Source organism: Paroedura picta, chromosome 13 (assembly GCF_049243985.1).
Source record: "Paroedura picta isolate Pp20150507F chromosome 13, Ppicta_v3.0, whole genome shotgun sequence".
NCBI classification, from domain to species: Eukaryota; Metazoa; Chordata; class Lepidosauria; order Squamata; family Gekkonidae; genus Paroedura; species Paroedura picta.
In genome coordinates, this window is record NC_135381.1 from 1347786 (window position 1) to 1369880 (window position 22095).

The 22095-nt window shown below is 54.8% G+C and overlaps 2 protein-coding genes across 3 annotated transcripts; one reads left to right on the forward strand and one right to left on the reverse strand.

Moving 5' to 3' along the window:
- The first annotated feature begins 156 nt into the window (after positions 1-156).
- SART3 (spliceosome associated factor 3, U4/U6 recycling protein) lies at positions 157-15513 on the forward strand. 2 transcript variants are annotated; one of them, XM_077307968.1, is made up of 19 exons: positions 157-328; positions 767-893; positions 2301-2405; positions 2811-2995; positions 3234-3339; positions 3815-3939; positions 4795-4950; positions 5812-5950; positions 6257-6364; positions 7311-7388; positions 8391-8449; positions 8559-8668; positions 9050-9162; positions 9652-9728; positions 10364-10532; positions 11076-11527; positions 12952-13104; positions 13594-13784; positions 14389-15513. In XM_077307968.1, the coding sequence occupies exons 1-19, from the start codon at positions 191-193 to the stop codon at positions 14567-14569; spliced, it is 2772 nt and encodes a 923-aa protein (XP_077164083.1). In that variant the 5' UTR covers positions 157-190; the 3' UTR covers positions 14570-15513. The 2 variants fall into 2 exon arrangements, with proteins under 2 accessions (XP_077164083.1, XP_077164084.1); XM_077307969.1 differs by having other exon boundaries at positions 11079-11527.
- Positions 15514-16837: 1324 nt separating this feature from the next.
- FICD (FIC domain protein adenylyltransferase) lies at positions 16838-21640 on the reverse strand. Its single transcript, XM_077307977.1, is given in 7 exon segments — positions 16838-18704; positions 18707-18853; positions 18856-19021; positions 19023-19067; positions 19069-19637; positions 20760-21104; positions 21192-21640. Coding segments are annotated over 6 exon segments (1371 nt in total). The 5' UTR covers positions 21055-21104; positions 21192-21640; the 3' UTR covers positions 16838-18555.
- Positions 21641-22095: the final 455 nt, after the last annotated feature.

The window sequence follows — 22095 nt, forward strand, 5'->3', positions numbered from 1 at the left end:
CGTCGGCGCCGCCCCCCCCCGCGACCCGCCTCAGGGCGCGACCCGCCGCCAGGCCCCCGCCTCCTGCTGCAGCCAGGGCAGCCCGGGGGAGGGGGAGGGGGAGGGGGAGGGGGCGGGGCTCTGCGTCAGGCAGTGCGCGGGGCAGCCTCTGGGGCGGGGCGAGGGGCGGGCCTGAGGCGGCGGCGGCAAGATGGCGGCGGCCGAGGAGGAAGCGCTGCGCGCGGCGGCGGCGGGGGAGTCGGAAGACGAGGGCGGCGGGGAGGCCTCGGGGGACACGTCGGACGAGGAGAAGGAGAACGAGGCCGAGATCCAGCGCCTGGAGGAGCAGGTGAGGGCAGGCCACGCCCCCGGGGGGGGGGGGAGGGAGGGGGGGGAGGGCAGCGTTCCCCCGCCAAGCGCAGCCCCTCCCTGCAGCGGCAGACTGTAGAGACGCGCTCCCGAGAGAGGCCGTCTCCTTGAAGACGCGGCTCTCCCCGAGGCCCAGCTCTCCCCGAGGCCCGCCCCGCCTCGCCTCCAAGACCGGAGGTGCCGCCAGATATCCCCACCGGGGCCCAGAGCTGCCCTGCCTGGAAGAAACCCGCCTCGCCTAGGAGCGGGCTTTGGACGGGCAGAATCCCTCCGGACTCTTGCTGGTGACCCGGACCACCTCGAGAGCGCCCCCGCAAGGGGGAAGACGTCGAGTCTTGGCTGAGCGAGCAAACGCTAGCCCCGTGTCCATGGATGGAGAGCTCATCAACAAAGCCTTCCTCTGTTGCCTCTCTTTAAGCTTTCAATCAACGCGTTTGACTACAACTGTCACCTGGACCTCATAAAACTGTTGCGGCAGGAAGGTGAGCTGGTGAAACTTCAAAGAGCCCGTCAGAAGATGAGTGAACTCTTTCCTCTCACTGAAGGTTGGTGATGTCTCAAAACTTGGGACTTAAGTTACTCTTAAAGATGTTAGGATTGTTATTGGATGAGTGTGTTTGGCTCTTGAATGTTGGGATGTCATATGTCTGTGTACTGTGACCTTTACACCTTTGCCAAAGCTACAAAAAGATCTTCTCAGTCCTTGTGCTCCTGAATCAGATATTTGTGGAATTTGAATGTCCTCGACTCCAGAAGTACAGGACTAAATACTGTTTCATGGTAAAAGTCATGCATTAAATTTGATCAGCTTCTTGGTGCCAAATTGCACATAGTTCCGTTGCAAGAACCTGTACCTGAATTTTGCTAGCCTTGACCTGGATGGCCTAGGCGAGCTCAGTCTCATCAGATCTTGGAAGTGAAGCATGATCGGCTGAAGTTAGCCCTTGGAAAGGAGGCCCCGAACAGCTACACAGATGCAGGCGGTTGCAAACCACCTCTGGATTTCCACCGCCTCGGAAACCCTGCAGTGTTGCCTTAATGCAGCTGCAACTTAATGTCACTTTCCCCCACCAAATCTTGATGCCTCACACTGAGCAAACGGTTGTGTTGCATTAGGTGGTCGGAAAACTCGTTGGACCGTTGGTCAGGTCGCGCTTCTCATATTCAGCCGCTCTTGTGATGGTGCCAGGTCGAATACCCTCAAATGCCCCATTCACATGGGGCAACATGTCCCTCCCTGCCACCTATTGTGGTTGCTTGCACCTTGTGTACTGTTGGCTGTGGAGGGTGTTCTTTGAGCTGAGGGCTTCCTTGTGGTGACTCCTGCCTCTTTCCATTTTGTGGCATTCCTGCCGAGGGTCACTCCTGGGAAGTCAGAAGCAGGTTGTGTCTGAGGCAGCCTTTGAGGACTAAAGGCAAACACTTTCCATGTCATCCCCGGGCAGCCCTGCTTTGGCTGGCTGGCTATTTATTTACATAAAACAAAGGGTTAAAACATTGTAATTTGTGACAACAGCAATCCTAACAGTGGGATGATTATAACAATTCACATTACGACAGTGACTTCTAGCCGTGATCCCATAGGAGGCCGTATTGAGTTCAGGTCATTGGGAGATAAGCGGATGTTGTTGAGCAGGTCAGCCTCAACTACATGCCTGGCGGAGGAGATCCCTTTTGAATGCTGTCTTGTTACTCATCTATTAAAACTGTATGTGTGTGCTGCTCATCTGTTGGACATTCAAGATATATGTTCTAATCTTGAATAGCACTTTTGCAATAGGAATTGCTGGATTCAAATTGCTTGGTGTTCTCCTCAACATGCCCAAGCACTGAGATGTCATGATGGCAAAAGCCAGCCTACTGTGGAAAGTTCTCCCACTCTTTAAATCTGTCAAATGCTTTTTCATATGTGCGAGTAGTAGAGCTCTGAGGATCGCATCTGTGTCTTGCAGAGATCTGGCTAGACTGGCTGAAGGATGAGATTCGAATGGCAGCAGATAACTCTGAGCGGGAGAAAGTCTATGATCTCTTTGAGAGGGCTGTGAAAGACTACATATGTAAGTTTCCTTTTTTGAGAAAACCGTCTTTGATTTAGGGGGTACCAGTGCAGACCAGCTGTGTTGCCCTTTTGAGCAATCCAGATGTGAAAGATGGTCAAGCTGAAGTCCTGAGGCAGGTTCTCCAGCTCCAAATATTCTACGCTTGACTCTTGTGATTTTGCTTCTGTGCCCTTGCTGGCCTGGAGCTTTGTTAAGGCAGGGGGTTCGTGGAAAGTAAAATAGAATCCGAAGAATGCAGATCAAGGTGGGCTTTAGCCCATGTTGAAGCTTTGGTGTGAGTGAGTGCTTGAGCAGAGAAATCTATTCGGCATTTATACCAGAGGGAAAGCTAGATGGCCAAGCTCCCCTCCAGCCCCACAGGCAGAGTTGAGTAGTAAATGATGCTTCCGTGGCTTCCCGTAGGTCCCGAGATCTGGCTTGAGTATGCCCAGTGCTCAATTGGCGGCATCGGCCAGGAGGGAGGCATGGAGAAAGTTCGCTCCATATTTGAAAGGGCACTGACGGCTGTCGGCCTTCATGTGACGAAGGGAGCGGCCATCTGGGAGGCATTCCGGGAGTTTGAAAATGCCATTCTGGAGACCGTGCAGGTAAAGCACCTGCCTCCTTTGTGGACGTGGAGTGTTTCTGTGGTGGGACTGCCTTTCTGGGGCAAAAGGAGTGCTTTCTGGTTAAGATGCCACGGTTTTCCTTCAGGAGATTGCGTTGCAGGTATGGCCTGTGTACGTTTTGGATGAGTGTGCTGTGGCTATCGTCCGTTTTCCATCAACAGGCAGTTTTCAGCCTTCTCCCTGCCTAATGCCCACAGTCTTTTCTCTGTCCTGGCAGCCAGCAGCTGGCAGCATTCCATCTCCCGAGCAGCAGCAGACCATCAGCACACAGCTGGAAAAGATTCACGCCCTCTTCAGGCGCCAGCTGGGGATTCCTCTGCTGGGTAAGAACCCCGGAGCTTGACTGGCCACACTCTGAGGCTGCCTCTGGGGGGAGGAGCGTGGTGAGTGTTGGAGCCGTTCTGCTGGCCAAGGCCCTTCCATCAGAGGAATAGCTGGGACTTGGGGTGTGGGGCATGGCTCAGTGGAAGAGCCCTTGCTTTGCCTGCAGAAGGTCTCCAGTTTAATTCATGGTATCTGAGTGGAAAAATCAGGTTGCAGGTGAAGGGAAAGGTCTCTGCCAGGGACCCTAGAGCAGGGGTTCCCAACCTGGGTCCTGGGAGCAGATGCCCATGAATTCGCCAGGCTGCCCGCAGTGGGCTCAGAAGCGAGCCTACTCCCCTTCACCAGAAGGAGGCGCCCCAACAAAGGGCTTGGGGCAGCTTCCGTGTGCTCTGCTTTGGTGTCTGTGCCTCTCTGACTCCCTCAGAACCAATCTCCTGCTGTTAAAAATCGTAGCCTTCCAATGTTTCTGTACAGACATGGAGACCACTTACGCCGAATATGGAGAATGGTCCAAGGAGCCGATCCCAGACGTGATGGTCAAGAATTACAAGAGGGCTTTGCAGCAGTTGCAGAAATGTAAACCCTACGAAGAAGCTCTGGTGAGCGGGGGGGGGGCGTCCTCGGCTAGGGGAAGGGACCATTTGGCTTCCCAGTTGTGACAGCCATGCAAAAACTGTTGGGAAAATTGTATTTTTTTAATATAATAAATGTGGTTTAGTAATCTTTTGATACCTTATTGGAAAGTTGTTGATGCTACAGTCTATATATTGTTTCATGTAAGTTATATAATGATCAATGTAAACCACCCAGAGCTGCAAAGAAATGGGCGGTATAGAAATCTAAATAAAATAAATAAATAAAATACTCTGTAGGGTCAGTGTCAATAGGGTAAGCTCTTTGGAAACAGGAGAAGAAAACGCTGTAAGCGTTGCTTGCTCACCACATTTAGAAATTTCAGTGCCACAAACCGTCATTTCTAACATGCTTTCTGCCTCTGTCCTCCAGACATTGTGGAAGGGCTCTTGCAGGTTCTCGGAAGGGAGCCCACGCTCGGAGCACGGCGTGTGCAGGGCTGCCTTGGCCTTTGGCCTGTAGTCTGGAGGTCTTTGCTCAGGGGTCAGATGGTTTTTGAGGTTTCGGGTCTGCCTGAAGTCTCAGGGAGGATGGTGTAATTACATGTAAATGAAGGAAGGAAGTAAATGGAGGGATTTGAGCCCAAGAGGGAATTGTCATCTGCTGGGTTTTGTGGGGCCCAATCAGCCACCCTTCTAGAACTCACAGCTATGTTTTGTCCAAAACCTCACTCTCGTTTGGGACTGGCACACCTCTACCTTCTTGTGCTTGGATTACGGAGTCCAAACTGGGTACAGCACAGATTGTACCATTTCTCTCCCCCCCCCCTTTCCCTGGTGTGCTGAAACGGCTCCCTTTCTATCCTCTTGCTTGTTTCACAGTTGGTTGCTGAGGCACCAAAGCTGGCAGAATACCAAGCCTACGTTGACTTTGAGATGAAGGCTGGGGATCCGGCTCGCATCCAGTTGGTTTACGAGCGAGCCCTGGCAGAGAACTGCCTCGTGCCAGATCTGTGGGCACAGTACACTCAGTACCTGGTAAGAGGCCAAGAGCAGGTGACCTGCATCTCTCTTCTTCTTGCTTTGCTGCTAAAAAGGGTTAACATTCCACACGGGAGCAATCTTGAGACCTGCGTAAGTGTTCCATATTTGCATTCAGGCTAGGCCAGCCTTTTGCAACCTTTTGACAATGGAGGAACCCCTGAAATATCTTTCAGGCCTCAAGGAACCCCAGAGTGGTGACCTGCCCCTTCCAAGAAGTGGGTGCGAAAGGAAGATGTGGGAGCCAGCCAATCATCTGTCGTCTTCATTGTGGAGAAGGAGACTAGGCCTGTAGAGCAACAGGGGACGTGGGCTCCAGTGATATCAGCAGCCACCTGAACTTCTGTGACAGGCCACGTTGCCTGGGGAGCTCTTGCATAACCACAGGGTTCCCCAGAACCCTGGTTAGGAATCCCTGCTCTAGACACAGTTTTTGTATCGACGATTGTTCCTGAGAACAAGCAGGCTCCCCCCAAATCTCTCCTCCTTTTCTGGAGTTTATTTAGAAGCTATTAAGCACTCCCATGAAGCTGCTTTATACTGAATCAGTCCATCAAAATCAGTATTGCCTGCTCAGACAGGCAGCCGCTCAGCAGGGTCTGAGGCTGAGGTCTTTCCTGTCCCCTCCTGCCTGGTCCTTGCCTGGAGATACTGGGGATTGAACCGGGGACCTGCGGCATGCCAAGCAGACACAGCCCCATATTAGCTGCATGCTTTTGATGGATGGAGCTCCTCCATAAGGGTTAGAAGAGTGGTTTTTTTAATGGAGATTTTTCTGGAAGCTGAATTACCTGGCAGAAGCAACATTAACTTACAGCCCTGGCCTGAATCACTGAATTGCGATGTCCTCTTTCTCAGGACAGGCAGCTGAAGGTGAAGGAGCTGGTGCTTCCTGCCCATGAGAGGGCTGTCAGGAATTGTCCCTGGACCGTCAAGCTGTGGAAGCACTACCTGCTGGCTATGGAGAGGCACGGAGTGGCGCATCCGCTCGTTTCGGGTAAAGAGGGGGTGTTGAAATGAAGATGGCCTCTTACGGTTTGTCCCTCCCCAAGGACTCTGAGAACCTTCCTGTCAGGGCTTTTGTGGTGCTTGAACCGTGGAGTTGTGCAGGTAGGGAAAGTGTCCCTTTAGTGCTGGGGCATTCAGCACAAGGGAGTTCCTCTTGAGGAGGCAGAATAGCCTCGTGGACCTCAGATTTGGGGAGAGGCCAGAAAGCGATTTTCTGGGACTGTGTCCCGAACAATTTCCTGCTACTAAATGACCGTGGCTGAAATTCTCCCCCCTCCCCAATTGTCCCTCTTAGAAACTTTTGAAAAGGCTTTGAACGCTGGCTTCATCCAAGCGACTGACTACGTGGAAATCTGGCAGGCGTACCTGGACTATTTGCGAAGACGGGTGGATTTTACTCAAGGTAATTGCGTTGGGGCTCAGGACTGCGGGGATGTCAGCATTGCTGACTGGCAGCCTGCAGACCAGGCCTCCTCCTGAGAGCTGGCTTGCACAATCGTCTTGCGAGCCAGTCAGTCTTTTTGGGGTGGCCTGCATTGCTTCCAAGTGCAGGTCTACTGAATGCTTTACTTTACACCCCCCCCCCCATAGCTCTCCTGCACTTTGCAAGCCAGCAGCAGAGGGAGGCGGGGCTAGAATCCCCCCCCCCCCCCCGAGCCGCCTCTTGCACTCCCCAGTGGTGCAGACCAAGGGTGGGGTCATCCCTTGCTAAGTTGTGAGGGATGCCTGGTCGTACTAGGAGCTCAACGGCTCTTGAGGAGGGACGGATGAAGGCTTGAGAGCTGCTTAATGGTGCCTCTAGGGGCGAGGGGGGGGGGAGCAAAGGGAGGGTCCGAGGCCCAGCCGCTGCCCTGCTTGTCCTTTCTCCTCCCGGATCTTGTGCTGCAGCTGCTGTTCTAATTGTTAGTGAGAGTGGAGAGCTGCCCCCTGCACACAACGGGGGGAGAAGTCTACCAAAGTGACTGAGGGGAACCTCCACATCTAGGCACTCAACCTGTGAATCCCAGAGCCAGGAGGCACCAGCAGGGGCAGGCCTTGGCCTCTCTGCCCTGTTTTAGGACGTCCAGAGGAACCGGTTGGCTACTGAGATGGGTGCTGGGCTCGATGGACCCTCATTGGTCTGATCCAGCAGGGCTCTTACGTTCTTAAGTCTGCCTGTGCCTCTCCTTTTTGTACGCCAGAAAAAGTGGCCTTTCTCACCCAAAGTGTTCTGAAACATGGAATGCCCTTCTCTTTGCTGTGGTCCTTTTGGCTGGACTCTGCAAGCCAAGTGTTCTTGCCCGGTTCTTTCTGTCCCCTGTCCATGTTCTCCCCCTCCCAAATGCATTCGGTCGTGCGATGTCTTTCAGACTCCAGTCAAGAGCTGGAAGAACTGAGGTCAGCGTTTGCCCATGCAGTGGAGTACCTGAAGCAGGAAGTGGAAGAGCGTAAGTCAGGGCTTTTCCTCTGGGAGGCAGGGAGGAAATCCTACAAGGGACCTTAAGCTCTAGAAGTCTTAAGGCAAAAGGGGTCTTCCCTTCCGCCTGAATGGGCCTCTTCAGCTCATGGGAGCAGAAGCTCCACTCTCCCTCTTCACCCTTGTTTCTGTGCCAGAGCAGCCCTGCAGAAGCTGATGCCAGAGGTTGCTGAGCCCAGCACTGGGCTCTTCTGGACTCTCAGCAGCTGGCCCCCGTCCCCTGACTCTCAAGCCTAGACTGCCTCTGAGCAGGGAGTGTCTAAGGACGTCTGTCAGAAGACTTTTAATGGGAAGTCCCAGCTACAGCATCCCACCCGCCCTGACGGGAAAGCAGCATTCCTGCTGGGAACCACAAAATCAGCAGCACACAATGTTTGGGGCCTGATTTCAGTGGACCTTCTTTGGTATTTGGTGTGAGGCACCCTGGATGCTGCCGAACCTCCGTCGTTCAGACAACTCGGCAGCCAGCAATGGTGGGGTGGTTAAAAAGCAGTTTATGTCCCCATTCCTCCACTTGCAGCCAGCAGGGTGACCTTGGGCTGGTCCTGATAGAGCTGCTCTTGCAGAGCAGTCCTGTCAGGGCTCTCTCAGCCCCACCTACCTGACAGGGTGTCGGTTGTGGGGAGAGGAAGGGAAGGTGATTGGAAGCTACCTGGAGCAGGGGTAGTCAACCTGTGGTCCTCCAGATGTTCATGGACTACCCATTCCCATGAGCCCCTGCCAGCTTTTGCTTTTGCTGGCAGGGGCTCATGGGAATTGTAGTCCATGAACATCTGGAGGACCACAGGTTGACTACCCCTGACCTGGAGGCTCCTTCAGAGCGGTTTACAAAGTTGTGAAAAGCAGAGTATAAAACCCCAGCTCTTCTTGTTCTTCTCCTCTTCCCTTCCCCCTCCTCTCCACCGCCGCTTCTTCCTTCTCCCCACTCCTCCCATTGTCTATGGGGTCTAATTGTGGTCTTTTTGGTCTGCAGGCTTTAGTGAGAGTGGGGACCCATCCTGTACCATAATGCAGACCTGGGCAAGGATTGAGGTACGGTGGCTTTGTTGCAGCACAGAGCGTCGCACAGCACACAAAGTGATGCCTTTCCCAGCATCCCTGTCTCTGAGCCGTGGGGTTTCCCCTGGTTTCTTCTCCGCAGGCCCGCCTGTGTCACAACATGCAGAAGGCACGCGAACTGTGGGACAGCATCATGACAAAAGGGAACGCCAAGTACGCCAACATGTGGCTGGAGTACTACAATCTGGAGCGGTGAGAGGGTTTGCAAGGCCTGCTCTTCAGTCTGGGCTCATTTCTTGGAATCTCCCCCCCCCCCTCCAGCCCCTGCTACTCTGTTCTTCTTGCCTCTGGAGGTTGCGAACCGCAGCCCACAGTTTCCTAGCCGGGGGGGGGGGGGGGGTTGGGGGTGTGTGAAAGAGGCTGCAGAGGAGTCACAGTGAAAGGTCAACTTACAAAAACTGCAGGGTGCCTGCTGTCACTTCCAAAGCAGTTCTGCCCTTCAAAATCAGCCAAAGCCCCAGGGGGCTAAGGGGGGGGGGCGCTACGCAACGGAGAATGCCGTGGCTCAGAATAGGAGGCTTGCAGCATTGAGGACTGTGGCCCTCAAGCCCCTCCTTCCCTCCCTGGCCACAGGGCACATGGCGATCCGCAGCACTGCAGGAAGGCTTTGCACCGGGCTGTGCAGTGCACGACCGACTACCCGGAGCACGTCTGCGAGGTGTTGCTGACGCTAGAAAGAATTGAAGGTAAGAGGCTCAGAGGCCCTCCTGGGCTGCAGGCCACTTTGAGAGACGTCACCTGACCTCGTCCGGGGTCCCTGGCAAGGAATGGTGGGCTGGATTCTCCCTGGCAGACTGCAAAGAACAGGAGTGTGTGTGTGTGTGTGTGTGTGTGTGTGTGTGTGGTGTTGGGGGCTTCCTGGCGAACCCAAAGGGTCTACAGAGCCCAAAGTCTAGGCCCCGGGCATCTGAAGAACATGAAAGCTCATGCCCAGACTGAAACTTTGCTAAACAATAGAGAAAGAAAATACTACTTCAATTTCTTTTTTAAATTGTCTTCAGTCCCTGTGGGCTTCACTTTCGCCTGATTAATCTTGCTTGTGCTGCGGCAGCTCTTGGGTCCCCGTTCCGTCTCTCGCCCGTGACTCTCGCCCGTGGTTCTGGCCAGAGCCCGGGAGGCAGCGTGGGCAGCAGCAGGGCCTCATCTTCTCTTTGGTCTCTCCCGCTCTCGCTCAGGCACGTTGGAGGACTGGGACGCTGCTGTTCAGAAAATAGAGACCCGGCTGGCACGCGTGAACGAGCAGAGAGCCAAGGTGGGCGCTGCTTCGGAGGGCTAGGAAGCCTGCCTCTTGGGGGCGGGGGGGGGGAGCAGCCTGGCCTAGAGCGCACCTCCTGAGCAGGAGTGCCTTCAGCTGTGCTGCTTGCTGGATTTGCACCTCTCTCCTGCCCGACTGCCCCAGGCAAAGAAGCAGTCCCCTCTGACGTCTGCCTGCAGGCCCCTAGGCAGGCTGCTGGGGAAGCCCATCTGTTGCCATGGGGGCTGATCCTGCCGTGTTCTGCTTCGCCAAAGCTCCTTCCTGATTGGCTGCCTTTCTCTCATACACACATGCGTGTCCGTCTCTCGCTGACCCTAGATGACGCTGGCCCCACAGAACAAGCCCCCAGACAATGGCTGAGGGGCTCTGCCATTGAGGGGGGGCCTTCTGAAGATATTCACCCCCCCCTGGGTTCCGTGTGGCGTAAGAAGCCGTTGACTGTGTGCGGGGGGGGGGTGTCTGTGGGGCACACCTCGATCCTGGTTCCTGGCCTTCCCTCCATTCTCCCTCCTCCCACTGGGCTCCCCACCCCTTCCTTGGTCTCCCCTGCTGGGTGTGGGCCCCGTTCCAGAGTAGCAGAAGAGCTCTGCCTCTGTTGGGACATTCTTTCCGGTTTGCACCGTGCTTTCCAGGCTGCTGAGAAAGAGGCTGCCCTTGCGAGGCAGGAAGGAGAAAGAGCCGAGCAGCGGAAGCAGTCCCGGGCGGAGAAGAGAGCTGCCAAAAAGGCCAAGAAACCCAAGGCTGGAGACAAGCGCAAAGCTGATGAAGACGGGGACAAGGAATGGGGGCAGGAGGAGGAAGGTACAGACCTCTTTGAGTAGGCGGCCTCTGTGACGAACCCAAACCTTCCCCCTCGTCGGGCTGCTCTGCCCTTTGCCTTGAGGGAGCCCCTCTTTTGGATCATCCCCCCCGGCAGATCCATTGGGGCTGCCAGCCAGGAGGGAGCAGAGCCGGCTCCGCTAGTGAGTCTTGGTGCCTTCCGCCTCTGTCTGTGCTGCTGGAGTCTCTCCTTCCTGGGAGGCCTGGAGCAGTTGAGCCCCTGGGCATCTTCCTCCTGCCTCCTCCCCTGGGGGCGGGAGGAAGTCTGTTGGGGCTCCCTTCAGAGGCTGGGGTGTGATGGGCAGAGAGGAAAGCTGAGAGGATGGTGCTCCCTGGCCCTGGCTGACTTTGCCCCATGCCCAGCTGTCCCTCTGTGGGTGGGAGGTGGAGCAGGCAGAGGGCCCAGGAGGAACCCGGTTCCCTTCTCATGTGGACCACCTGCCTCGCCTGCGTGCTGCAGATGCCTGCATGCCCCTGGGGGTGGGTGGGGGAAGTCTCCGCTCACTGCTGCCTCCCTTCCCCCAGCAGAGCAGCCCAGCAAGCGGCAGAAGGGAGGCGGAGACGTGCCAGATGAGGCGGAAGACATGGAGACGGGGGTGGGGTTGTTTGGACGAGACGCGTCCGCGAAAGCAGACCTGACTCCCAAAGAGGTGGCCCCGGCGGCTTCCAAATGGAAAGAGCCCCCCAAAATCCTCCACGACCGCGAGAAGGAGAACGTCACAGTCTTTGTCAGCAACCTCTCCTACAGCATGGCGGAGCCAGAGGTGAAGCTGCGCGAGCTCTTTGAGAGCTGCGGAGAGGTGGCCGAAATCCGGCCCATCTTCAGCAACAGGGGGACTTTCCGGGGCTACTGCTACGTGGAGTTCAAGGACGAGAAGGCGGCTCTGCAAGCCCTCTGCCTGGACCGCAGAAGCGTCGAGGGGAGGCCCATGTTTGTGTCTCCTTGTGTCGACAAGACCAAGAACCCGGATTTCAAGGTAGGGGCATCTGAGGTCAGGCGTTTCGGAAGGGAGTAGGAACAAGGGTGTGTCTCAGAATACGCCTGAGAAGCTGTCTTGTATCCGGCTGGACCATTGATCTGCCAATGAGAGCCTGTGTGGTGCGGTGGTTAAAGAGTGGAAGACTCTGATCTGGAGAGCCAGGTTGGACCCCCCCCCCCCCCCACACACACACATGCAGCCACCTGGGTGACCTTGGGTGAGTCGCCGTTCTCTTAGAGCTCTATCAGCCCCATCTCGCAGGGCACCTGTTGTGCGGGGAGGAAGTGAAAGGTGTTCGTATGCCGTCAAGGGACTCCTTTGGAAAAGTGGGGTATAAAATCCCAGCTCTTCTTCAGTGCTAGTATTGCCTCCTCAGACTAGCAGCAGCTTTCCAGGGTCTTTCCTATCACCTCCTGCCTGGTCATTGTGTTTTTCACTTGGAAATGCCAGGGATTGAACCTGGGACTTTCTGTATGCAAAGCTGAGGTTCTTCCTCCTATTCCAAGCATTGTTTAAGCAGGGTTTGTGCCTGTGTGTGTGTGTGTATGGGGGCAGTGCTTCTCCAGTGATTATCTTTGCTTCATTCATATTTTGACCCTCTGCTGGCTTGGGGGCTTAGCATGGGGGTGTGGCTGAGCTCAGGAAGCTCTGTGGTTTGGAGCAGTTCACAAACTGCACCTGCTGGGTTGTTGCAGGGAACAGGAAAAGGTGGGCCTTTTCCACAGTCTAGGATAGGAGTGGCCAAACTGTGGTTCTCCAGGTGTCCATGGACTACAATTCCCTCTTGGGCTCATGGGAATTGTAGTCCATGGACATCTGGAGAGCCACAGTTTGGCTGCCCCTGATCTAGGACAACCTCCAGTTCTCAGTTCCCACAGTGTATTTATTTATCGTTATAATAATGATATATGTATATTTCGCCTCTCCTGGTAGGCACCTGCTTGTGACAAATAACGTCAGGTAAAATCAGTTTTACATGAAATTTGTCAATTTAAAACAGGTTAGGAATACATCATCCTGCATCAGCTACAAGCCATCAGTTTCTGCATCCTCCCATCTCCAGGGGTGGGTTAGTCTTGGGGGGGGGGGGGCATTTGATGGTATTGCTCGCCATTGACCGGCCCCTACCAAAAACCTGGCGGAAGAGTTCCATTTTGCAGGCTCTTTGAAAGTTCCCTGCTCAGTGTGCTTGATGCAAAGATAACTGTTCAGAGAGAGACGCTTCTCTTGGCGTAAGTGGAGAAGGTGAAATGCAAAGCTTGATTGACGCGTGAGGAGGTCGAGGCTGTTGAGCTTGGCCCTCACGGCGCTTCTCCTTTTCCGTGTGAGCTGCGTGGCCACTCCGGAAGAGGTACCGAGCCAGCGCCCACTCCTCCTGGTCTGAGCACAAAGGCAGAGATGGTCGCTTCTGTTCCCTGCAGGTGTTCAAGTACAGCACTGCCCTGGAGAAACACAAGCTCTTCATCTCCGGCCTGCCCTTCTCCTGCACAAAGGAGGAGCTGGAGGAGGTGTGCCAGGCCCACGGGAACGTGAAGGAGATCCGTTTGGTCACCAACCGAGCAGGGAAACCCAAGGTACGCTCACCGGCAGGGCCTCGCTCTGCAGGGATTCTCCAAGAGGATTTTTTGCTGGGTTCCTTTTGCACACATTGGCCCTTTGTGGGGTGCTGTTGACTTTGAAGGTGGGTTGCCACGGAGGGCAGCAAGAACTTGTCTTGGGTTAAATAAAATCATTTATTCGATCATGGAGTATCCCTAGGGTCATAGGGTCCTCTAGTCCAACCCCTGCAGAATGCAGGAAACTCACAACTCGTTGCCCACCGACATCGATTCCAGTGCTGTGGCCAGATGAAGCCTGCCCCAAGAAAGCCAGAATCCCTGGCCAGTCTGGCCTCAAGGAAATTCAGCCTTTCCCTGGGCAGGCAAGGAAGGGCCACAACAGCCAAGCACAGACAGAACTGACGGCTTTCTTCATTGCCCAGCAACGAAATACTGTGAAAAAGGATAAATCCCTTCCCTAAATCGGGCCCCACCAAATGACCCGAGATCCTTTCTTCTGCGTAGGGCCTGGCCTACGTGGAGTTTGAGAACGAGACGCAGGCCTCCCAGGCAGTGCTGAAGTTGGACGGACGGACCATTAAGGACCACGTCATCAAGGTGGCCATTAGCAACCCGCCTACCCGGAGATTCGCGGAGACGTCTGAGGCTGCGGGGAGAGGCTCCCAGTCCCTGGTCCCTCGACAGATCTACGGCACGTGAGTCTTTGCAGGGCTGCCTGTGGGGACGTGGGGGGGGGGCAGGGAGTTTCCATGTCAGGGAGCATGGTGTGTTCTGGGGACGTGTCTCTTTCGCGGCAAGAAGTGGGAGCGCTGCAGGAATTCCTTGGGAAGTACAGAGCTTCCAAAGGGAAGGGCACGGTTTTTTGTGGGTACAAAAGCTTCCCCACGGATGCACGACTGTATTGTGGATGTGTGTAGAGATATGTTTCCTTATTTGCTGGAGGGTTTGAACTTCATAGATATTTTGAAAGCACCAGATTACGTGGGGCCTTTGAGAAGGAAGGAGACACTTGGGAAATCAAGTTGTTAGCTGGGGAAATGTTCTTAAATGCCCGGGGAGAAAACGTAGGAGCCAGAAAGGGAATGACAAGGCTTTGAATTACTGGTGGAGGTGACGGGGGCGGGGGGGGGGCTTCAGGTCCCCACCCGCTATTTGTGCTTCCTCTGGATTATCAGGACCACATGGAAGGTGTACAGGGGGCCAAATCCTGCTTTAATTGTATAGAATCAGTTCTGTTCAATTTCTGCGCACCATTTTCTGTGTGTAACATCATTTGTGTGATGTTTGTTCTTTCCAAAGCCGCGGGAAAGGGCGGACCCAGCTGTCCATGGTCCCCCGTGCTCTGCAGCGCCAGCACAACCCCACGGCCAAGGCAGCCAACGGCGTGGCCCAGAACCCACCTGGGTCCCTGCCCCCTCCCACAGAGGAGCCCAAAAAGATGTCGAATGCGGACTTTGCCCGGATGCTGCTGAACAAATGAGTCGCCCCGGGTGGGGGAGTGGGATCTGCCGCCCCTGGGCAGCCACCACCACATGCTTGTTCTCCGCTGGACTTCTGCACCTGCCGAGCTCAACGTGGAGCCGTCAAAATCGAGAGCAAGGAATGAGGGCGTGTGTTGGGATATTATGGCGGGAAGGGGAAGAAGAATCTGCTCAAATGGCTTTAAATCTTGAAGCGCTCCCTCATATTGAGGGGTCATGTGTGGAAAGAACTCCCACTGGAGGTTGGGGTATCATACCAAGGTTAATCGAGGTCCTCCCAGCATTGGATCCTGTTGGTGGCTTCTTCTGGCAAAAGGATATCCTGCTAGGCCAGGGGTAGTCAAACTGCGGCCCTCCAGATGTCCATGGACTACAATTCCCATGAGCTGGCAGGGGCTCATGGGAATTGTAGTCCATGGACATCTGGAGGGCCGCAGTTTGACTACCCCTGCTCTAGGCTGAGGTCCTGCTCCTTGTGCTGGGGTAAGGCACTGTGTTTTTGTGGAGCTGATCAGTGGGATCCAGCCCTTTAGACCCAGAGCCACGCTCCTCCAAGCTCTGGCTGTATCCGCCTTCTCCTGTATAAAGTTGTTATAAATATTGTAACCACAATGGCCTATTTTAGTACTGGGTTGCCAGGATTGGCGTTTGTTATGAGGCTGGATTGCCAATTTGCTGTTGGTATTTTTTTTCCTAAACGACATGCCGGTTATTTTTAAGCGTTGACGGAATGCTTGGGAAATACCTTACAGGAGCTTGGGTCCCCTGCTTGAGTAGACCTTTCAGTGTTTTGTTTCGCAAGCATCTGTACTTTAAAAACCCCCAAATATCTTGGCCATTTAATTTTCTGTTTTTTTGGCTTGTTCAAGTTTTTGGTTTTGTACACAATGTGAAGTGTGAACTTCCCTTCTTCCTTGGGTTCATTAAAGTCCAGTTCTCAAAACTTGTCATTTGTGCCGCGTGTGAGTGGAATGGGAGAGGGCTTATTAGGGTGGAGAAAAGAAATTCCATTTAAGGCATTTATCATTTCAGTCATCAGGCCTGCCTGGAGTGATACCACTGGATTCTAAAAAACAAAAAGCGCTGGAATCGGAGCACCTTTTTACAACATGCTTAAACAATGCTGCATTCCACTAACCAAGTTCTTGCCATGGGTAGAAACCAACCGTGGAGGTTCTCTCTCTTCTGCTTCCCCCTGTCCTGAGGAATAAAACTTTTAGAATTTGGATACAGGTTGCAGGAATGGGAAGTGTCACTTTTGCTTGCATGACGAATGACCCCTTTCCTCCCCACTCAGCATCCTGGTGTGAATTTAAAAAACAAGCTTTTTCTAGCTACCAGCCATAGTGATCCTTAGGGCAGTTTGAGGCCTCAACCAGCTGGTTTTCATCCAATGAAGGCTCCATGTACTTTATTTATTTGAATTTATAACCCACCCTCTCCACCAAGGTAGAGAAAGTGGTGGATGTTTGAAATTTCCTAGGATCTGGCCCATCCCTTTCTGGATCGTGGAGGCCAAGGTACTGAAAGCTGATCTGATACGGCCATTTCTTAGGAGCCTTTCTCCTCTTGCAAGCATACTTGGGATCCCACAGCTTACCAAACAGGAAGGATAGTTCCTCCTGTTTCATCCGTACAAGGAAACCTTACAAGCTCTTGTCCCTTGGCACAGATTACTCTGTGTGGGATACTTTGGTGCAGGATGACGTGTTCTCCTCAAAACTGCTAAACCAAAGGACCTGCAGCACCATGTCAAGGGGAATGTCACCCATTTTGATTCAGCCGGTTTTCTGTAAACGTCCAATCGCTTCCCTTCCTCTCCCCACTGCAGAGACCCTGTGAGGCAGGTGATGCTGAGAGAGCTCTGAGAGAACGGTTACTGGCTCAAGATCTCCCAGCTGGCTGTATGTGGAGGAGGAGTGGGGAATGTGACCTGGTGTTCCAGATTACAGGCCGCCACTGATAACAGCTACACCAAGCTAGGCGAGTCCTCTGCTTCGCTTGGACTTCCTTTGACTGTTAAAACTTATGGTTTTCTAATAAGATTATTTCATAGAACCCTTCCAAGATCTGGATTTAGACTTTGCAGAGGGGAGTGTGGACAGATGTGCACAGAAGGGGGACGAGGAGGAAGAAAACAGATCCACACATAAACAAATGCCAGGAAGTCAGCCATGCAAAGAAATGCTCGTCTCCTGCCCCTACCCCCAAGTAAACTGTTTCTGCAAGCAGAAGGGCTGGACAGGTTTCAAGGGAAAAGGACGAGAACTCAGGCTGTCAAATACATGAGCCTACCCTCTCCCATCCAATCCCGATGAAGTGCAAAAATGTCTTGGTTGAGAAAGGTTGAAGCAGTGAGCATCTTGGGGCCTTTTTATTGTTAAGTGGAGGATCTGGGTAAAGTGCTATCAAAAAGGCTTTACAAAATGGTTCAACTTCAATATACTTTTTTCTTTAACTAGCAGGGAACAAATCAGCCAGACGTTAAACTCAACGGGAGAGAGACCTGGAGCCAGTCAAGGCCACGTTCTAGCTGTAGGCATGCCTAGTGGGATGTGCAGCAATGCGTTCTGCCCTCCCCCTCCTGGATGCAATTGTTTTTATGCTCCCCTTGGCCCTTGAGATACAGATGGGACTAATGGGGCCTCCCACAGGGCTGGACTCGGGGAAAGGAGCATCACTGGAGGGGCCAGGTGGGGAAGGAAGGCGAGAACATGCTCCCCTGGGCTGCAGAAGTTATGCACGGCTGGCTTTGAGCTTGGAATGCAACTACCCCATGCGCACGCCCCAAAGAGGAGCAGGCTCTTGAAGCTGGCGATGGATTCAGTCAAACGTCTTCTTCCTGTGCGTGGAACCGACCAGTCTCTGGAACTCACGGCAGCGCTATCGTGGGTTTCCCCGGCTTAACCTGAGTCTTTCAAGCCTGCCTCTCTCCCACATTTTTGCAAAAGATATCTGTGACGCCTGGATGACGGAGGTGTGGGTAGGGAAGGCAGACTTCCTGGCAGCTGCTTTCCTTGGCTCTGTCTCCATGGGAGCCAATGACTCTCCCACTGCTGGGCTTGGCGGATTTTTACTTGGTTTGAAAAGTGGCATTAGGATGCCCTCGTATCCATCTGCCACTGCCCTGGCTGGTGCTAGCAGGTGCTCTGAATTCCTAGTTGGATTCCGGAGACACACTAAAAAGGCAACAGACTTTTTTAAAAGTGAAAGCTGGGGATTTGGAGAAACTGTCGCACATTTTAGTACAGCGGTTTACCAACATAACAATATTTAGTCTTGGTGGGGGAGGGCCGCTGCTGGAACGAGGAAACTCTTGGGAAATCTGCCTTGCTGTGCCTTACCTGTAGCTGCACCTGCAAGATCCCAAGTGTTGACTCTGATGGGGAACTACGTCAGGGGGGGGGGGGAGCCTACACACAGCAAGGGGCTGAAGTTCTTTGGATGAGCAAGCAAAACCCCAGAGGCATGGCCCATGGAGTCTGTCCCCCATTGAATCTCTTCAGAAGCTGGAGTCAGGGAGACGGTCTCCGCATGGGTCTGAAGCAGCAGAACAAAGTCGGAGTCCGGGGGCACCTGCAGACCACCAAAGTTTGATTCTGCCCATATACTGTCTTGCTGATGCACACAGACCGTATGCCCAGAATGAAACCTTGTTGGTCTTCAAGGTGCTCCTGGACTGCGACTCTGTTCTCTTCAGAGCCTGACGTTCCCCTAGATTCTCCACAGCGGGTGCCTTTCAGCATGAACACATTGTGGGGAAAGTGTTTGCGCCAAATCCACCCCCCCCCCCCCCGTGACTCTCTGTGCTGGGGTGACCATGGGCCTCTGCTTGCCCTCTGCTGGCCCGGCACAACGGGATAATAAATATTGCAAGACATTCCTGTACAGAAGGTTTAACTTAATCTCCCTTAAATAAACGAAACGCTTAAAGTGCCTCTGCTGTCCCGCCCCCTTGAGATGCCTGCCCCGCACCAGCCAGTGCTCACGGGCGGGTTTTCACCGGGATGGTCTGCTTGCAATCCGTGGTGCCGCTGTGGGCTTCGGGGAGGCCCACGGAATACTCGGTGGTCGCGATGAGCAACATGTCTAAGGTGGTCTCGGTGCATTTGGCAATGAAGCGGATGAACGGCTGACGTCGCCCTCGTTGGCCACCTCCAAGACGTGGTAGTATTCTGCCCGCTGTTCCTTGCGGATGGAGATGGGCGGGTATCCGGCCTGCATGAGGATGAGGTTCATCAGGAGGCGGGAGGTTCTCCCGTTCCCGTCCACAAAGGGGTGATGTACACGAGTTTGTAATGGGCCAAGGCAGCGAACTCCACCGGGTGCAAGCTCATGGCGTCCTCCGAGTTGACCCAGTGGACGAGCTCCAGCACCTGCTTCTCAACGTCCCGCGGGTGGGGCGGGATGTGATGCCCCACAAATACCTGGGTAGTCCTAAAGCGGCCGGCCCTCCACGGGGTCCACGTAGCCCAGCACCCTCCTGTGGATCTCCAAGAACATCGCTGAGGGCCATGCACCCCATCCGGGAGACCAGGGTGGTGTTGACGTACTTCATGGCAGCATGCATGCCAATGACCTCGTTCTGTTCCACCAGGCTCTTCCCGGGGACGGCATAGCGGGTCTCGAGGATGTGTCGGATTTCCGAGAGTGACAGCGTGTTCCCTTCGATGGCCACCGTGTGATAGATGTGGTGGTAATAAGACTCCTCCATCACACGGCGCAGGGCCGAGTTGCCTTTCGGGATGGACATCACTTTCTGGACCTTGCCGTCGATGATGCTGAAGAACCTCTGGTCGATCTCCTCCACCAGCGGCAGCGTCCGGTCACGACTGATGAGCGCTTTCTCGTTCCGGGGGGAGATCGTCAGGGCTTTGGAGTACAGGTAGTCGGCTTGGATGATGTCCTTCTCCTCTTCGGAGAAGAGGCCAAACTCGGTCAAGGCGTCCACGTAGTCCGGGTCCATCTTGAGGGCGTGCAGGAAGAGCTTGTGGGCCTTCTCCCGCTTCCCCTGCCTCTTCATCTCCAGGGCCTGGTTCAGAGCTGCTCTGGCTTCCAACCGCACCTCTGAAACGACACCCCCATCATTAGCCGTCTAGAAGATCCCATTCTCGGATAACACAGCTTCCATGACAGGTGGCCACACTGTGGCTCTCTAGATGTCCGAGGACTACAATTCCCATGAGTCCCTCCTAGGGGCTCATGGGACTTGTAGTCTGCGGACATCTGGAGAGCCACAGTTTGGCCACCCCTGTTCTGCAAGGACACCCAATACAGCTAGAGTGCCAGCTTGGTCTCATGCTTAAGAACAGTGGCCTCTAATCTGGAGAACTGTGTTTGACTCCTCGCTTCTTTGCATGGAGCCAGCTGGATGGCCTTGGGTAACTTACAGCTCTTTCAGAGCTCTCTCAGCCCCACGTACCTCACAGGGTGCCTGTTGTGAGGGGAGGAAGGGAAGGCGATTGGAAGCCACTTTGGACTCCTTTCGGTAGTGAAAAGTGGAGGATAAAAATGAACTTGTCGTTTTCTCCTGTTCCCCTCACACAATACGATACAAAAGCCTTTACTAGGGATCCATCCCATTCCACTTTCAAAATGGAACAGAGAGAACTTCAGGAGTCTCCATGACGGCTACTAACTCTAGCCTTACTGACTGGATTTTTTTTTTAATTTAAATCTTGGGGGAAGGCTGTTTAATCTTCTCACATCAGATTCAAGTCCAGTCTCTGAACTGCTACTGGCAGTAAAGGTGAAAATGGATGTATTTGAATTGAGCCTGTATTACTTAACTGTGTGTCCTGCTCAGTGGCAGCTGTGGGGTTGAGATTTAGGGCAGGGCTGTTGGGGAGAGAGAGGGAGGCTCACATTCCCACCCCCACCCCCACTATCCTCCTCGTCATGCATGTTGGCAATTGTTTTTAAAGCAAGAATTTAAACTCAGAGATCCGACCACCAGTTGTTCCAATTCTGATCTGTCCCCACATCCATCCTAGCTTTTCAGTTGTCTTTGCCCGCACTGTGTGTGCCTTTCAAACGTTTCTGTAACATTTGCTGCTTTCTGACATGAGTTTCCATAGTGACTCTCATAAAATCCCACACAGGAGCACCCTGGCCATTAATCTGAACAAGCCAAGAATGATCTGTATTCTCCAGCCTCGCCCAAGAGCCCTCCTCCCCGCCTCCACCCACCTTGGGGGGCTCTGGCCTTCAGCACCAGCAGCTCCAATCCAGCGGACGTCACGCTGAGGCTGGTCGTCTGCCCAGGGGAGGTGGTGATGCCCACGTAGCCCAGGCCCAGCCTGCCCTTCAGGAAGGACAGGCCCCTGAGGATGGTCTGGCACTGATCTTCCACCGAGGTCAGCGGGAGCAGCAGCAGCAGCGAGGCCAGCGGCACCACCAGCACGGCTGCCCAGCGGACGCGGAGCCACAGCGACAGCCATTTCAGCTCCGGCTCTGCCACGGCCGCCATCGATAGGAGGTTCATCTGGCCGCAGCCCCCGGCACGAGGCACCTCTCTTCAGGCAAAGGCGTCATCTGCGGACGGAAAGCACCTGAGCGGGAAGGCCCTTGGCTCCCGGACCCAGAACCGAGCTCAGCCCCGTCTCTGCCTCGGCCACAAACCTCAGTGGCTGCTTTTTCCGGAGTGGCAGAACCGGTCCGTGGTCTCTACCAGGGCCCCTCAGCCTGTCCTTAATCACACCACTGAAGCGTGCAATTCTTAAGAAACCCCGTCCACAAGGGCTTGCAACTTCCGAGCTGGCCTGGAGGATTCTGAGAGTTACGGCTGTTCTCCAGACATCCGCTCCCCTGGGGAAAACGGGCATTTGGGAGCGTGCCCCGGGCGGCATCACGCCCCATTGGGGTCCCCTCCTCCCCCTCCCGCCCCCCCTCCAGAGTCTCCCGGCAGTTCCAGCCCTGAACTTGGCATCCCTGCAGCCAGCACCTGTCCCTGGTCTTCCTTGCAATTGCAGCTGCAGGAGGGGGGAGGGGCCTGGGGAGGCCAGGGCAAGGCCAGAGGGAGGTTGGCATCCCCGCAGGCAGGAGAGGGGACCTCCCCGCCTCTCCCCCAGGCAGAGCCCCCCCAATCCCTTTAGGCCCCCTTGCCTCCCCTCCCCCCCTAGAGCCCCCTCCCCTGCCCTGCCCCCCCATCCCTTTGGGCCTCCCCTCCCCCCCTAGAGCCCCCTCCCCTGCCCTGCCCCCCCATCCCTTTGGGCCTCCTCTCCCCCCCTAGAGCCCCCTCCCCTGCCCCCCCATCCCTTTGGGCCTCCCCTCCCCCCTAGAGCCCCCTCCCCTGCCCTGCCCCCACAATCCCTTTGGGCCTCCCCTCCCCCCCTAGAGCCCCCTCCCCTGCCCTGCCCCACAATCCCTTTGGGCCTCCCCTCCCCCCCTAGAGCCCCCTCCCCTGCCCTGCCCCCCCATCCCTTTGGGCCTCCTCTCCCCCCCTAGAGCCCCCTCCCCTGCCCCCCCATCCCTTTGGGCCTCCCCTCCCCCCCTAGAGCCCCCTCCCCTGCCCTGCCCCCACAAT

Excerpts from the sequence above, each read along its gene's own strand:
- SART3 (XM_077307968.1), top strand. The coding sequence starts at position 191 with ATGGCGGCGGCCGAGGAGGAAGCGCTGCGCGCGGCGGCGGCGGGGGAG. Across the intron at positions 3,340-3,814 it reads GCTGGGGATTCCTCTGCTGG|ACATGGAGACCACTTACGCC; the intron begins GTAAGAACCCCG and ends GTTTCTGTACAG. Across the intron at positions 11,528-12,951 it reads CCAAGAACCCGGATTTCAAG|GTGTTCAAGTACAGCACTGC; the intron begins GTAGGGGCATCT and ends TGTTCCCTGCAG.